The sequence below is a fragment of the Spea bombifrons genome, chromosome 2, assembly GCF_027358695.1.
Source record: "Spea bombifrons isolate aSpeBom1 chromosome 2, aSpeBom1.2.pri, whole genome shotgun sequence".
Lineage (NCBI taxonomy): Eukaryota > Metazoa > Chordata > Amphibia > Anura > Pelobatidae > Spea > Spea bombifrons.
The window spans coordinates 129,241,130-129,257,714 of NC_071088.1; the positions used below are offsets into that span (position 1 = coordinate 129,241,130).

A 16,585-nucleotide genomic window follows, 5' to 3' on the forward strand; every position below is an offset into this window, starting at 1 on the left:
GCACTTTTAACCTCCATTTGTAGAAATGGCCCATGCTAAATTTTAGCACCCTTTGATGTCATTGTGCTTCCCCTACTGTGTTGCAGGAACATAGCAAACTCAAATTAATATTAACGAAAGAGCAGAAATTCTCCCCATGCATGAAATGCAGGAGTGTAACTTGGAAGCAAAAATGTGTGTGCAGCTCGTAGCAATGACGACCAACGTGAATGTAAATTCTGAAGACATTCGAAATAACGCTGGAGGTAATGCAGTAATCATTCCATATACACCTATGTAACGATGATGTGACTATCACATTCTGCAGCAAAGCGTTCGAAAAAAAACCCAATCTCATTTAAGCAGAAAGTGCTGGACGTTAACATAAAACTAGGCAGATATGAATGGAAGAGATGGAATCGAAAACGGGCATTTCAAGCAATTTTGGAGGAACGTCATGCTAGTGATTGCAATTTTTATCAAAGATGTCTTCACATTAGGTTGGTGGCAGAGATATGGATCATGAAGAACACAATTAAAATGCTTGTATCGTGTGGTGTACCTATGCCACATAAACAGTAAGACTGTAGAAGTGGGAGTTGGAAAGCGAGTTTCCAGAAGAGTTGTGGCTTCAACGTCCTAAATGCACCATGCGAGTATCTCTGAGCTGAGTTGCCCAGCATAATGCATAGGTCAGTCACTAAGGTGCCATTCAAGAAATCTGACTGACTTTAATAGGTTTTATACGGGATCATCTAAGCTGATCTAGAAGTGGTAGCTCAGAGAAGTTGGGCCTCCATAACGAGGTGCGATGAAACTGTGACTCACTGCCAATTCCTCTTCCTTCTTTAATGAATGAACCCCTTAACGTTTCCGGTCCAGGACCTATGCCCCTGAAAACTGTGCTCTCGCTGTCTCTCCTTTAATTGTAAAATAAAGGAAATAAAACACTGTGCTTTAAATGGTGAATTTTAATGATCAAAGAAATTGATAACTCACCATGGACTAAAAGCTACCCCAGGAATTTAATAGCCCACTATCTAATGTGGCTAGTTTGATGACATACTTTATTCAACTGCCAAATAGAGACGGATCCACCGGGTTATCATTATGAAGAGCCAATCCCAATGAGTTTCTGATGTAAAAATTATCCGGCTCTATATAAAATTTTATTTCACCAAGTTATCTATGCATCATGCCGGACCAGCTCAGATCCTCTTCCATAGAAATTAGAATTAGGCGACCCCTTGTAATGTTCCTGCTAACTTGTGTGCCATAGGACCAGCTGCGACATGACAAAATAGCTAGAGCTTATAGAATTTAGTTTACTAAAAAGCTAACATGTATATAGAGGGAGCTGATAAAACCCCATAAAAATGTTTTATGCTTTTCATGCCATTTTATGAGTTTGCAGGGGTATTGGTATAAAATAAATGCAACCAGCAAGACAATATTAACAATTAGTTATTTTCTATTTTATATGATTTCATTTTGTAGACTATATTACATAGTGAACTTGGCATATTTTAATGCAAGCTATTAATGTATATTTTAAAAATATAAGGGGTGGTGTAGGTACCGTGTAATGTCAAGTCATGCCTACAATGGTACTTGAGTGCTGAATGACGAGCTAAGCTGATGAGAGGGTTCTTTAGCATGGATTAAAGCCATATCCACACACGTAAAAAAAACTGCAGCACAACAGCAAATGGAAATAAATAAAAATGAATAGGGGTTGAGCAAAAGGTTAAATGTTATCAAATAAAAGTTGTACTATAACATTTCTATAGTGCAGACAATAGGCCATGTATATGCAAATCTAGCTCAACATGTTGCCCTGTTTACAATAATGCATAGAAAATGATTAGAAGAATGGCTGAGATTTTTGCAGTTTAATGTTGATAAATGTAATTTCATGCACTTGGGATGTAAAAACCCCGAGGCAGAATATAGCATTGGGGGTCTCTGTTCTGTGAGTGACAACAGAAGAGAGGGACTTAGGAGTAATTATTTCTAATGAACTAAAGGTAAGCAGACAATGCAATAAAGTGTCAGTGAAAGCAAGCAGGGTGCCGGGTTGTATAGCGAGAGGCATTAGTAGCAGGAAGAGGAACTGGTTCTGCCACTTTACCGATCTCTGGTCAGGTCTCACCTAGTTTATTGTGCTCAGTATTGTAGACTCCAAATCATTGAAATATTTTAACAAATTATAGGAGGGAAGTTTATTTTAGAGGAGAAATGTTAGAACAAGAGGCATTAGTCGTCAGACGTTTTAGGTGCAATGTAAGGAAGTTTCATTTTACAAAGGAGGTGGTAGATAAATGGAACAGCAGTACAGCTCTGTAGAATTTGATGGCGCTATATAAACAATAACTTATAATCATGAGGGAATTTAAACAGGACCTAGAATTTAGACAAGACCTAGAGCTGTTTCTTTTTTCCCTATATATGCACCTGCGCCCCATACATTTCTGGTTTGCTAGAGCTGATTAAAGCCTACATCAGGAAAAATGGGCACACTAGATTGGCCGAGTTATTCTTACCTGCCGTCAAATTCTATGTTTCTATAATGGCAAGGGAATAAAACTTCTAAGCATAATCAGAGCAATATAATATATTTGACTGGCTTCATTTTATAATGTATGGTGTTATTTCCACCTTAATCCTTGCAATTTAAAAAATTCTAGGAACTGTTTTTTAGTTTTACTTATTTTGTGACAAAGGATTTGTAATGTTTTTTGAGCGTTGAACTAGTTTGCTTTATACATGACCCAAGGAACAAAGGACGATGGATAAATTAGAATGTGTTACCTGTTTTACCGCATAAATAATGAAATGGAATAAGTAGAAATAAAAATAACATACCATGTTCACATACAACACAAAAAAACTATCAGGGGACATCAGGGAAGGTGGAATACTATAACAACTCATATTATATTGTTATACTATTCCACCCACCTTAATAGAGAATGCTTTGGCGTTGCCACTCCATAGCCTTTGGAATCCAGGTTTCCTCCGACTTTCATCGTGTCACAAGGTTTCCGCTGCTCAATATATTCATTCATCGTGGACTCCAGAAGGAATGCAAATTTCCCCTTAGATTTCCGTACGCGCGCGACTCCTTCCGCCGTCGTTTTAGTGAATACAGATGGCTCTGCTGACTTCATGTAGGTCCACATCTTTTCGTAAACCGCAATTTTGGATCTCTACCGAGAGAATTTTTTTTTAAGGTATCATTAAAGTAGCATAAAAGACAAAATTCAAATGCGTGGTTCAAGAAAAATGACCAGGTCTTAGAAACAAAACAAACAAAGTAAGTTTCAAGGATCTAGAATTTGCACAGACGCCTGAGTTTTGTAAACTACCCATTTAGGCTAAGAAGGGATCAATGATACTCTTGCTAAGAAATGATGCAATTCTTGGGTAACCGATATTTGGAATGATCTCACCTTCCTAGACATGAGTGTTCTACAACCTTAAAAACATCTATATACATCTATAGCTATAAGCAGCAGAAGAGGCGTATGTTAACTAAATTCTGTAACATTATTTTCTCCTAAATGTTTTGCTCAGGTTTATAAATTGCTCTCAGTAGGTGGTAAAGTCACATAAAATGTCTCGGTAAATCCATATTTACCTGGTTACCTTCACACATAAAGCATACAAACTATACAAATTAAAAGTGATTTACATCAATAACAAGAAGTCTCTGGCGCATTCTCCTTAGCACTTCTGCCCCCAAACTTTTATTTTATATAAAGCAAATTATACTGTTTGCTATATGTAAAATAAAAGGTAGGAGACAGAAGTCCACCATATGCTAACGGGAATGCATCACATGCTTCTTGTGATTGCTTATCGATATTATACTACATCGATTCCGCAAAGATGGCTTGTATTAGGGGGGCATTTTTGGGGGTGACTGTCAGTTCCCTCTCCCTGGTCCAGGCACTCAAATATTTACCAACAACATGAAATAATAATTTCAGTACACAGTAGAACACTTAAATCATTTGCTTACTTCTTAGAAATGCATTTATTTAGTTGGTATTACCTTTGGCGTGATCTGCGTTTCATATCATACAAAATACATCTATTAAGGCCGTAACGTCTTAGAATAAATAAACATGTCATATCCAACTTGCATAACAATTGCGTTAGTGACATTTTTTATTTCACAAGCTTCTGGATGGATCTATAAAATGATGTTCTTATAATTATGTTTTGCTTTTACCTGTGTCACCCAGACAATGTGTAATAACGATTTGTGCTCACAAAAAAACTATTTTGCTTGTGTGCCAGGATCTATAAAAGTGATGCAAATTAATATTTTTATGCCTGCTTGCCAGCAGCGGTGTAAGCGATATCTGCTCCATGCATTCGTAAAATTTATGGATAACGACTATTGCTAGTTATCTGTTTGAATGCCAAGAGCTTAGCTATCACAATTAAGTAGTAAGCACTATAAAGGATTACAGGTACAGTACAGGTTTCAGAATTAACGATATTGTTTGCAGAATGACTAAATATATTGCACATTGAATCAAGGAAACACAGTATCCATGACTACAGAACAAGTATGTAGGAGCATAGTATTTGAAGGTGAATAACAGTTGTCTTTATCCAAATTAGATCCTACTTTGTTATATTTCAAGATTTGTTTTTACTTACTTTGAAAAATTCTTTTGTGGATCCAGCATCTAGAGTTCCATAGGCAATTTCTGTTTGTTTGGCTAAGTCTTCGGCACTTTCGATAGGTGATACCATTCTTTCAACGGTTAAAAAGGCAGCCAGGTTAGCGGTATAAGAAGAGATTATAATGAGAGTGAAGAACCACCACACTCCTCCAACAATACGACCTGAGAGAGACCTGGACAGAATAGAAAAGTTTGATTGAGAAATGCATTTCTAAGAACTTCTGCAATGAAGTCGTAGAATTTAACCAAATACGCTATGTGTCAATATTTTAAGCGGCGAACAAAACCTAATGTGGAGAGAGCTCTGCAATAATGTTTAATGTTTTTGAAACTAGAGTTTAAAACAGTGCTTTAAAATAATACAGTTTAATGGTGATTTAATCATTATAGCGAGGCAACGGACATCTTTTAAGAGGACGATAGATAAGACAGGCAGATAGATAGGCAGACAGATAGGCAGATGGATAGGCAGTTAGGGTTAATCCCTAAAACCAACCAATACAGATTGTTTCCCCCCAAACCCAGCACATGCTTATGGGCATTGAAGGAAACATCATGTTAATGCACCCAATATATTAGCATCGAATGTGTAATGTATTTATGTATTTGTACAAAAGCAGACATACGATTTATTTAAGATTCTGTGGTCCAGCGCTTGGCTTGGTGAATGAGTGAGTAAGCAGTATAATTAGTCATACTAACCTTGGTGAGATATCACAGCCTTGCTGCATAAATGCTCCAAGAGAGAACCAGAGGCTATTAAATATGCCAAATTCATTTGGAGGCTGGTCGCTGGGTCCTTCCTTTCCATCCTCTGGTTCTTCTGTGTGCCACTCATAAGGACTAAATCTGCTCACCAGGAAAAGGACTACACTAACACCAATGTAAGCGAAAACTATGCACATCCAAATCTCATAGGCCAAAGGGTCCAAAAATGAAAAAACACCTGGTTTGGATTTCTGAGGCTTCTTAATCATAATGGAAATCCCTAAACTCATAAAGGGCTTTGAGAAGTCAATTACTTCTTCTCGTACCAAGGTGATGGTCAATGGAGCAACAGCAATCTCTGCTTTCTGTAAGACAAAAACAGTGAGAAAACAAGTTGATACCTTGTCCAGTTTCACAGATTTACAACCTATATAGACAGACATAAATAACTGCCAGCATAAAAATAATTTAACCTATATAGATTGTTGTTTTTTCTACGACATATAAATTAATGCCATGACATAACCTGTTAAATAACTAGGAACTGCACCAAAGATGAATATATATATATAGTCACACTTTGGGTTTGACCTGGACTCTCCAAGTGAAGTTCTGCTTTCTTAGGTGTCTGGGTCCCTTTTCTCTTTCTCTGGGTGGAGAAAGGTGTTCCTCTCCTACTCCCAGCCTACTTAAGGCCTCCTGCTGTTAGCACTGTCCCATGCACAGCTAGCCATGACCCTATGCGTGACTAGCCCTTCCTCCAATCTGCCCCCCTCTTAAAGCAACTCCACAGTTAAAGGGAAAGCACTGGATACCATAATAATACAAAAATAGTTATATTGGAGTTCATTGTCTGAAAAAATAAAACATCTTTCATTACTAAAAAAAACTTTAAACTCATTTCACAATTCTCTATTCATAGTCTCAGATTTTTCCATCACACATTGCAACATTAGGTTTAAATGGCTTTTACATAATACTTATTATGTCTTGGCTGATCTTTCATAGAAATATATTGTATACTCTTTTATACAAAGTCTGCCATGACATAAATTAAGCGCAACTCCATGTTAATCAATACAGTCATTTTAGGTTTAAATAGGCCAAAATTTGTGTACTTTGATGCAGTGGCTTAGCAATATATTGCCATATAGTGTGACAACATATACATATATATATAGGTAATTTTAAATGGAGTTCACTGTATGTCTTTCCTGTGTGTGCACTGATTACTTGCTTTTTTGTCTGTACATATTGATGATTTCACCAGCACCACAAATTTTGAATTTTAAGGTCCTAACCAGACTTCTAGAATAAGCACCGTTAATAGAGTCCAGAGAGAGTTTGAAATCACAGGAGAGTCTCGGGGGGTTAGAAGCAGTGGCATAAACATTTGTTCCTGCCAGAAAGGCCCCTTTCTCAAAACAATGTTTAACTGGCACGGGGAACAGGAATGCAACAGTTATGTCATGTGACTCAGCGGTGAAACCCAGGCTGCTTGCGCAGTGTGCAAGCAGCAGAACCAAAGCTGCAGCAGCGGAAGGAGGTATGTACTGATGGGCAGGAGGGGTATGTATGTTTGTATGTATGTGAGCATGAATGTCTATGTATTAGTGTGTGTGAGCATGAATGTCCATGTATAAGTGTGTGTGAGCATGAATGTCTATGTATTAGTGTATGTGAGCATGGATGTCTATGTATAAGTGTATGTGAGCATGAATGTCTATGTATAAGTGTGTGAGAATGGATGTCTATGTATAAGCGTATGTAAGCATGGATGTCTATGTATAAGAGTATGAAAGCATCAATGTGTATGTGGAAGCATTTGTATGAGATGAAATGTGTATTAGCATGACTGTGTAAGTGTTGTGTTTGCGTGTGAGCATGAATGTGTATATGTAAATGGTGTGAGAGTGTACATTTGTGGTGGTGTGAGAATAAATGTGTACATTTGTCTTAGTGAGTATGAGTAATTGTATGTGTGTTAGCATGTGTAAGCGTGTTTACATATGTGTACCAGTGTGTATGTGGCAAGGTGCAACAAAGCTGTTTGGGGCAATGATGGCACAGACAAACTAAGGGCAATGATGGCACGGACAAGCTGTTATGGGACAAAGATGCCACGGGCAGAGTGTTTGAAGGTTAGGATGGCACTGATAAGCTGCTTATGGGCAAATATTGCACTCAAAAGCTGTTTGGGACTAAAGGTGTCACTGTGGGACAGTTGCTTGGTGAATTTAGGGGGCCCCAGGGCAATTTTCGCACCGGGGCCCTGTGGTTTCTAGTTACATCCCTGGGTAAAAAGCACTACTCTACCAATGATTCAGTTCCATGGTAAGCTTGGAACCAAGATTTAGGGTGCTTTGACGGAGCATTGGGCTAAGCAATATATGGCCATAAGGTATAAGGGAATTGCTGATGTTTATACTTGATATAGGTGTTTTAAATAGCATTTGTAGAATTTGGAATATGGATCTTAAAATCAGGTCTGAATCTGATTATGACTCATAATGCAAGATGTAAAAAAAAAAAGTTCTATAATTTTTTTGGGAGGCCAGTTACTGACTTTTCTGTAGGAACGTTGCTTTTATCACTATATTTTTTTAAATTTAATAAATATATTTTTGTACATTGGTAGTATTTCTTAATTTCAGCTTTTTAAAACCTGTGAATTGCTTACCCCATATACAAGCTCTCCCACCATCCCATTCCAGATTTTTGTATCTGAATCCCTTGCTCCATATTTTCCATCAGGAACAATGGCGATCTTGTACTTGATACCAATGTGTTTTGCAATCTCATAAGCCAGGTCTACACAATATCCTTCAAACTTATCATTTCCCTCTAGCATCTCATGGTTTTTCTTGTACATTACATACGGAGATTCCTATAATGAGAAAAGGGGAAACTTTAAAGAGAAACACACAATGCAGCATTGGGGAAAGAGGTGGAAACAGAGAATAACATGTCTTGACAATGGCATTATCTAATGGCATGCTTATACACTTAACAACAAACCGTGATTGATAACGTGATGTTATTTACATAGTACAGCATGATGTATTACCAAGTATTTACCTGTTAGTGCTAAATAACATTTAAATCTTTTTTTTATTATTATTTTGAATTTAAGAAGTATATCGACAAACTTTTTAAACAAATATATGATACAATTACATTGATTCACATATGGAGGAAATACATATTTTGATCCATTTTTATAATACAACAAATACATAGACAAAAAAAATCATTTTCCAAGATTTTTGAAATTGCGTATTGTATAGTACATACAAGATATACTATCTTGTAGAGAGGAAAAACAAAACAGTCGTCAAATTCAGTGGACAGATTTGTGTTTGACAAAACATGGGGGTGAAGTTGATACAAACATTGATACAAAAATAATAATTTTTTTTTAAGCAAATTAGTGTGATTTGACATGTTTGTGTTTTTCATTCTAAATAAAATCAAATACTTGGTTATTAATTTTGTAATTTACAATAATTTTCTCAAAAAATAGTTTGTTTTTTATTTATAAAATCTGAAAAAAAATGTTTTCTGTTTTATAAAACCTAAGTTTAATCACAGCTAATTCAAAATTGTTAAAATGGAGAGTGTATACGTTTTTCCATTTCGTGTTAAGGCTTTCCTTCTATATTTCCCAAGAAAGTTTCTAAGCGACCCCAAACTTTTGAACAGTAGTGTATAAAGAACTTATGGTATAAAAATTACAATACAAATACCTCTGCAATTTGTATTTTTATTACTATAACATAGCTGACCAAAAATATGAAAATAACTCATATTTACTAACTGCTGTTATTCCTACAAGAACGAACATAGACAGCAATCTCATTATTAATTAAAAATGTTTTACAAGTTAACAAAAGGTTAGTTAGCCAATTTGTCAAAGGCCCATACAGTAAACTAAAGTATACATCACTGATAAATATCGCAAAAGTTGTAGAAAACGTACATATTTTTTAGAACATATGCATAACATAACATCTAGAATTAGTATTTAGTATTAAGATTTCAGTGGAATAGGAAAAACTAAGTAGCCTAGCAGAACGAGATAACATCAACTTTAGCTCACCAATTACTATACAAATTATTTGTAATTATTTGTTTTTGAATGTTGTTTAGTAGAAGTATTGATTTTAGATGCACTTAAAAGCATGACTTGATAGAAAATGTGCAGATTGGTTCTCCCTTCGTGAATACGTAAATAGTATGAGGCATTAGTAGCGGGAAGGGGTTGGTGGTTCTGCCACTTTACCGATCTCACATATAGTATTGCGTACAGTTCTGGAGACCCCATCCCCAGAAGGATATTTACATATTGGAGAAAGTTCAGAGGAAGGCTAACAAAATAGTAAATGGTTTGCATGCTAAAAATGGTCAGGAAAGGCTAATGGATCTCAAAATGTTGGGCAGGGGGCACTGCGGCTAAACATTGTTTTAGGTTCCTGGCTCCTTTTTGGAGCCAGCCATTAAAGCAAGACATGAGTATCCAAAAACATTAACATACACTGTAGTCATTTTCATCCACAAGAAATAAACTTTCTGTTCCAAGAGATTTGATTAACGGCCCTCAGTGTGTTTACTCGTTCTGGAATAGTAGAAAGTGGGAATAATGATGGCAGATATTATATAGGTGAATATATATATATATATATGTATGCATGTAATATAATGCGTTTGTGATTATGCATTATTATACTCCCTTATATTTATATAAAAATATAGTAATTGCTAATTAAAAGGCTCAGGTATGGTTTGGGTATCTTTAAAAATGGGTCGTTCTTTGACTGCATTTGAAACCTACCTCTATATATAATACTGATTAAACGTCTGGAATTACACATAGCAATTGTTATTACCTATTTCCCAAAAGGAACATTTGCATTAATTAACCAATTTAATATTGCAAAACAAGAGTCGGTCAAAAAAAAGGCTGTTGGGAAAAGTCCAGATCTATTTCTAATTAGGATCTCATACCTACACAAGATTGCAGTTGCATCTATTGTATCTAATTAAACTGCCTTGAGTGTTTAATGTGTTGTTTTAATCAAATATTGTACAGTGGTAATTATTTAGGATAACTGTCTTCTTTGTCATGTTAAGGAAGTCTAGTATAATATTTGTAGCTTATGTTCCTGTATAAAATTCATTGTATATGTTTAACAGAAATTCAGCATTGGTTATGGTCTTGGAAGTAGGTATTCATACCTTTTTAAAAATGATGTAATTATAAAAAATGAATAATTATTTAATTTAATGAGGTTAAAAGGGGTATACATATTTTAATCCCTAATATTCTGGACTGAACTAATCTATTTCTTTTTGCTGTTCTTTGCCAAAAAATATATATTCCAGTCCACTCTTAAAACCCTTCCATCTTCTATCTTTTCTGGTTCTGAATTCCCAAGCTTTACTGCCCTTACCATAGACATAATGGTTACCAGATTATTTTGAGAATCCTGGACACAATAAGCCCATCGACTTTATTGAATAGATTACCATTTTTCCTTGATAGAACTCTCAGATACTGGTCGCAATCTTGGAGCCTCTTAAATAGGACATCATACCCACTTTAGCTGTTTGTTCTTGATAACTGAAATCATTCACCTTATTAATTGTCTAGCCTTTCTTTGTGCTCGTTATTGTTCAATAACATTTTGTTTTCTACAATATAGTCTAATAATGAATCTCAAATTGCCAAATATGTCTTTATTTTTGGCAAAAACGTATTATTTATTGACTTATTTAGAGCTATCATATGCAGAATGGTTGTGCAATGGATTTAATGGTCTGCAGTTTCCAGGTTTATAATTCATTTTCAGATGATTGCATTACACTTCTATGGCATTGAGCCACTTACTATATCATGAATGCAGGAAAAATGTTGACCATTTATTGTCTTCCAAAACATAAATTATTTATGTGATCTCGCAGAATAGAATTTTGAAGCCTTTTCTGCATTGACATCTATGCTGAGAGAATTTCCATGAAGTAGGTAAACATGTACCATTTTATTTTGCAAAATTCTTTAGAAGAGGTTACCATTGGTGGTATGAAGTGTGATAGAATGGCCCTTGTCTAGGTTGTCAGTTTTTGAGATATGTATACATTTATGGGTTTTTCCAAAGACAAGTAAATATATATTTTTTTTACATAGCTTGGCATAGTCATGTTAGTCCAAAAAAATGGAGTACTGCAATAAAAAAATAACAACATTTTATTGGACTAACATTCCAAGAGTTTCAAGAGTATCAACCTCCCTTTATCAAGTGAAAAACAATACCAACCACAAAACATCTAAGTAAGACATGGACAGCAGTATAGGGGTTAAAGAGAATGATAGCGGTCATGTACCAAGGCCTATTAGACAAACACCCAGGATCCCTATCCTGCTGCCTTGTGGTAAACAGTAGAACGCCTCAGACGCTGATCAATAAAAGTCAATGGATGGAAGAACTTCATTAAACAAGCAGGACTTCTACAGAACTGCCATAAAGAGTCAGCCAAGTATGGTGTTTGAGGAGGGAAAGTTGACGCCTACAACTAAACTAAAATCAGTTTTTCTTAACTGCTCAACTACATTGCAGTATGTTTGCTTTTCCAGAGGCCTTTCTTAATAACAACAGAAATCATGAAATGTGGAGTCACCAGTGATATCAAGATCTCAGAGGCCCCTTTCTCAGAGGTACATCTCAATAACATGTACATCTAAAGAAGGAACCTCTCAGGTCTTGAAAATGTGTGACACTCCATGTTATTCCGTGCCAAACACATCTCCTTGCACATGATATACTTACCGTTAGTGAGCTCCAGTGCTGGCTCGGCAAACAAACAAATTAGTTTTGATGGAAGCACTTTCCTGTCACTGATTGGCTGCTTTGATCAGCCAATCAATGATGAGAATCATCAGTCCATGGAGAAGGAGGGAAAACACTTACCTGAAGAAGAAACTGCAGCCACAGATCTACAGCTTCTCTTTAAGGTAAGTGTTTTTTATCAGTTTTATAAAAAAAGCGTATTAAAGTACTTTGTGTACTTTAATAGATTTGCATCATTCTTTACTGGGGCTGTCAGTGACAGTAATCTGTTCCTTTACCTTTAATGTTTAAACTACCCATTTCACCCGTTCACATCATTGGTAATATTATGCACACACACATAGAAGTAATATTTGCTTTGTTTTCAGAAGCTAAAGTTTTTTCCAGAGCCCCCAAATTTTGATGAGCGCAAGCTGTTTTCTCAGAGCCACCCTAATTAACTGTGTTCCAGCACCTACGCTGATCAATGCAATTTTTTTTTTGCCGAGATTGAAAGATGGACGCTTAACTATATCCTCTCTATCATTTGGCAGCTGAAACAAACGATCCTCACTGCAGCAGTAGGGATAGAAGATTGCTTTTTCGGTGTCTGGTCTCAGATGATCATCATCAGCTCACGGGGACATTGTTAGCACCAGGTGCTAACAGACAGGTCTGAAGCGGTCGCAGTTCCTCGGCTGCTCTGCTAGAGAAAGATGGCCCTATTGGGACCCAAATACCTGTGCTTCCCCTCCCCCGATGTCCTTCCTCTCCAAGAATGTTTTGCGCATATCACAGTGTTCTACCTCTTTTTTTTATTGTCTTATCTTAGCAGGTATATTTCCATGCTTTATAAATAAATTTGAAATTTTTTATTTTTGCAGTATTTTACCAAAGTTTTTTTGTAGGTGGCACAGGTTTTTTTTTTGGTTTTTTTTAGCACGAATTTTAACCTAAAGATGGCCCTAATATTCATTTTCTAGTAAACATTCTTATATCTTACCATACATCATATTATTCTGCAAAAACAAACAAGACGAGCAGTCTTTTTGTAATTTTCACAGAACCACATTGTTTAATACGAGAACACAAATATATAGCTATATATATAAACTAAAAAAAAAGAACAACATATGTAAACATAAGCAATACATATACAAATTAAACACTTCTATATGTCACGTTTACCAACTGGAAACATTACACGGAACAAGTTATTTACCTTATTAAGCACAGTGTATACAAATCTGCTGAGTAGATTCAGGAACATGTCAAAAATAGAAAACATGATTTGATATTTCTTTAAATATTGAACTTTATTATGGTACAAACCAAATTATACAAAATATGAAAGCTTTTCGGATTGCATAAATACACTAGTTTTTCTTGCTTTGCCCATGCAAAACACTTAATAAAACGCAAAACGACATCATAACTACTATACATGGTATTCTTTACAGGTCTAGCATGTCAGTTTTCATGTGTGCAAATTTCTATTAACGAAAAGAGGGTTTAAAAACATAACACAGCCAATCTATAAAGCACATAAAGGGGTTAAAAATTACAACAGAACTGGCTTTGGGGATAGTTCTTTAACCACGATACATATATGTCAAAATCTGCAGTGACATTCAACACTTTTCAATTAGGGCTTTAAAGCAGAAAGCAATTTAACTCTTTGGAATGCTAGAGGGATAACCTCTCGCTTTTCCCTCTGGCAGCCAACAGGTTAACAGAGAAGCTGTATCTATTGCATGCATTGAAAAGCATCACTTGAGAATCACTTACGTCAACAGAGAGCAGCGTGTCAAGACTCTGGTCAAAACATAATGATTTTTTTTGCTTTAAATTACTAAACTGATTAAATAAATGACATTTTGTTAGTTTGATGGATATTATACATTGATTTTTTTTTTTGTTTCTTTTTCAAAAACGTATAGCTTTATTGGGCAGGGGTTGTGGACTACACGGGACAAAGGTTTTGTCGAGCATTACGGGAGCTGTAGTCCATTAATATCTAAAGACATACAGGTTAGGCTTAGTCTGGGAAAAAATATTCCTTAAACTTTGTCTATCTGCTATAATATATTCTCTGTTGATTTACCGGTAAATTACAGAACACATAGTCTGTGAAATACATGAGAATATAGATTTTTGGTTAGAATTTGCCTGTTATGCATTATATACAAAGTGTTTGCAAGCAATGCTTGATCTCATATATTTTAACACATTGGGTTTCAGAGGCCAACAGAATAATGGATATGCCATGGGCTGCACCTCCTGCTGCCCTATGGACTCAAATGGTTAATAAACTCTCCATGTTTAACCCCTGTTCAATTACGGTCTTAGGGAACAATATAATAGGGGGGGGTTGCTTATAAAGTCAGGAGGATGGTAATCCACACAACAGGTTAAGAATAAGTTCACTAAGATCGCTATAATTGCTGATTAATACTTGAGCCATAGCAAGGAATGGTCGCTGGATCTTGAAAATCTTTTCTTTCTTGATCAATTTCTTAAAATAGGATTCTTCATCAGAGGCTGAAAAGAGGAGGACTGTACTGAAGTATGTTTCCCATTATTGAGTCTTTATAGGAAAAGAATGCAGCTTTTCACATAAGTTCTAATGGTTTCAAAGAATCATGCAGCACGTGATAAGTGGAATTCATTAATGAAACAACCCCCGAAACATTTCCGATACCAGCCCTTTTTTCTAATCAGGAATGAATGGGTTGGCCTATAGCATTCACATAAGATTAATAAACCCTGCAAGTATATGTTTATTGATCATCGTTCAAGTTAAAGCACATTTCCAACTAACTCGGAAAAGTCAAGTGGAACAAAGTAGGTGAAAAGTGCAGAGAAGTGAGGTGTAAAATCTTAAATCCAGACACTTAAAGGTCATCCTACAGTAGCCTGATCCAACAAAACGTTTAAAGGGCACGTCTAACTACTCAGGAGAACAAATACCTTTTATATTACAATGTCTTTTTAGGTGACTTAACTCTACGAGAGTTTAAATTAATTAAAATTCTATAGATTTCTAAATATCCGTATATTATTCAATAACAAAACTATGTGAAGCCCACAGTACACTCTATGGGTAAATAGAATGTAATGGTATAGACTGCAGGGGTGGTAGGCAACCTTCGGCACTCCAGATGTTGTGAACTACATTTCCCTTGATGCTTTGCCAGCATTACGACTGTAAGAGCATTATGGAGATGTAGTCCACAACATCTGGAGTGCCAGAGGTTGCCTACCCTTGGTATAGAGTAACCTGCCCATGGCACTAAATCTGAAGAGTACGCAAGTCGTGTTACTAAACCACACAGGAACGTTTGGAGAATTGATAAGCGAAGGAGAGACAGGGCATCTTTCTGTGGCTTGCAATACACCGCATTAAACTTTAGCAACACAACACAACGCGTGCTGTAGTTTAATAAATGAGATCATTAATGTTCTTGATCACAGAGGTTCCCCCTGAAAGGGCGCATGGATTACACAATGTTAGAGCTAAATTATGTGAATAATTAAATATGAGTAATGCTGCTCATTTAGAATGTGCTTCTTGTAAAACAACTTGCATGCTCATATTAATAGACTGCGCATTTCGCTAATTCATATTTATCCAATCCAGCATTGTAATACGTGTAATGGATGATTTTGGCTTGTAAATATTTTTAGAGGCAAAACAGAGATTTATTAACACAATAATTGTTTAGAATGTGGATTCAAGCGCAGCCAAACTCACGCCTCCCAGCTGGTACTCCCACCATTCTCTGTCTTCACTTGCTGGCAAAGGATAATGGGAGTTGTTCCAACTATGGCTGGAGAGACAACTGTTGCCCCGTCCCTCGAACGAAGGGCTATGGCTGCCAACGTTTTCTTTGTTTCTCATCTCCTAGGTAAGGTTGATGGGAATTGCCCGACGCGAGTTTAAAGGTTGCTTTAACTGGCTTGGACGTTACACATTTGAAGTGAACAAATTGTAATGAATTGATAGAAGGGATCTGTATATAAAAAAACAAACAACTTACCAATATTGTAGTTACAACAACGGTCCTATTTTCAATTGCAGAGGAGTCATTTTTAAATAAAGGCTCGTGTTGAAGTAGGACTAATTTGTCCATGTCATTCCAGTAACCGATCTGTAAGATACAAAGAGTTAACTTTGGTTATTCACCTTTCTCTTTCAAGCTCAACACGTTATTAATGGGACATTACTTAAAAATGTACGTCTTATATATATATATTTTATAACATTTTCATTCAAAAATGTATATATTTAAACCTGTTTATACGGCGAAAAAAAGGGCTGACAGTAATATTTACTATATATATATATATATATATAAATATATTTCAATTAAA

At 35.9% G+C, this 16,585-nt stretch overlaps 1 protein-coding gene across 6 annotated transcripts in view; it reads right to left on the reverse strand.

The window, feature by feature from the left end:
- The window catches only part of GRIA4 (glutamate ionotropic receptor AMPA type subunit 4), a 161,990-nt gene that overhangs the window by 14,515 nt on the left and 130,890 nt on the right, over positions 1-16,585 (reverse strand). For 5 of the 6 annotated variants that reach the window (XM_053456480.1, XM_053456478.1, XM_053456479.1 and 2 more), the window contains 5 exons: positions 16,252-16,362; positions 8,068-8,274; positions 5,382-5,752; positions 4,654-4,852; positions 2,941-3,188 (listed from right to left, as the gene is read on the reverse strand). In XM_053456480.1, coding sequence (XP_053312455.1) covers positions 2,941-3,188; positions 4,654-4,852; positions 5,382-5,752; positions 8,068-8,274; positions 16,252-16,362 — 1,136 coding nt within the window. Of the gene's footprint in view, positions 1-2,940; positions 3,189-4,653; positions 4,853-5,381; positions 5,753-8,067; positions 8,275-14,424; positions 14,753-16,251; positions 16,363-16,585 lie in introns of those variants that run through there. The other variant, XM_053456483.1, reaches the window with a different exon arrangement.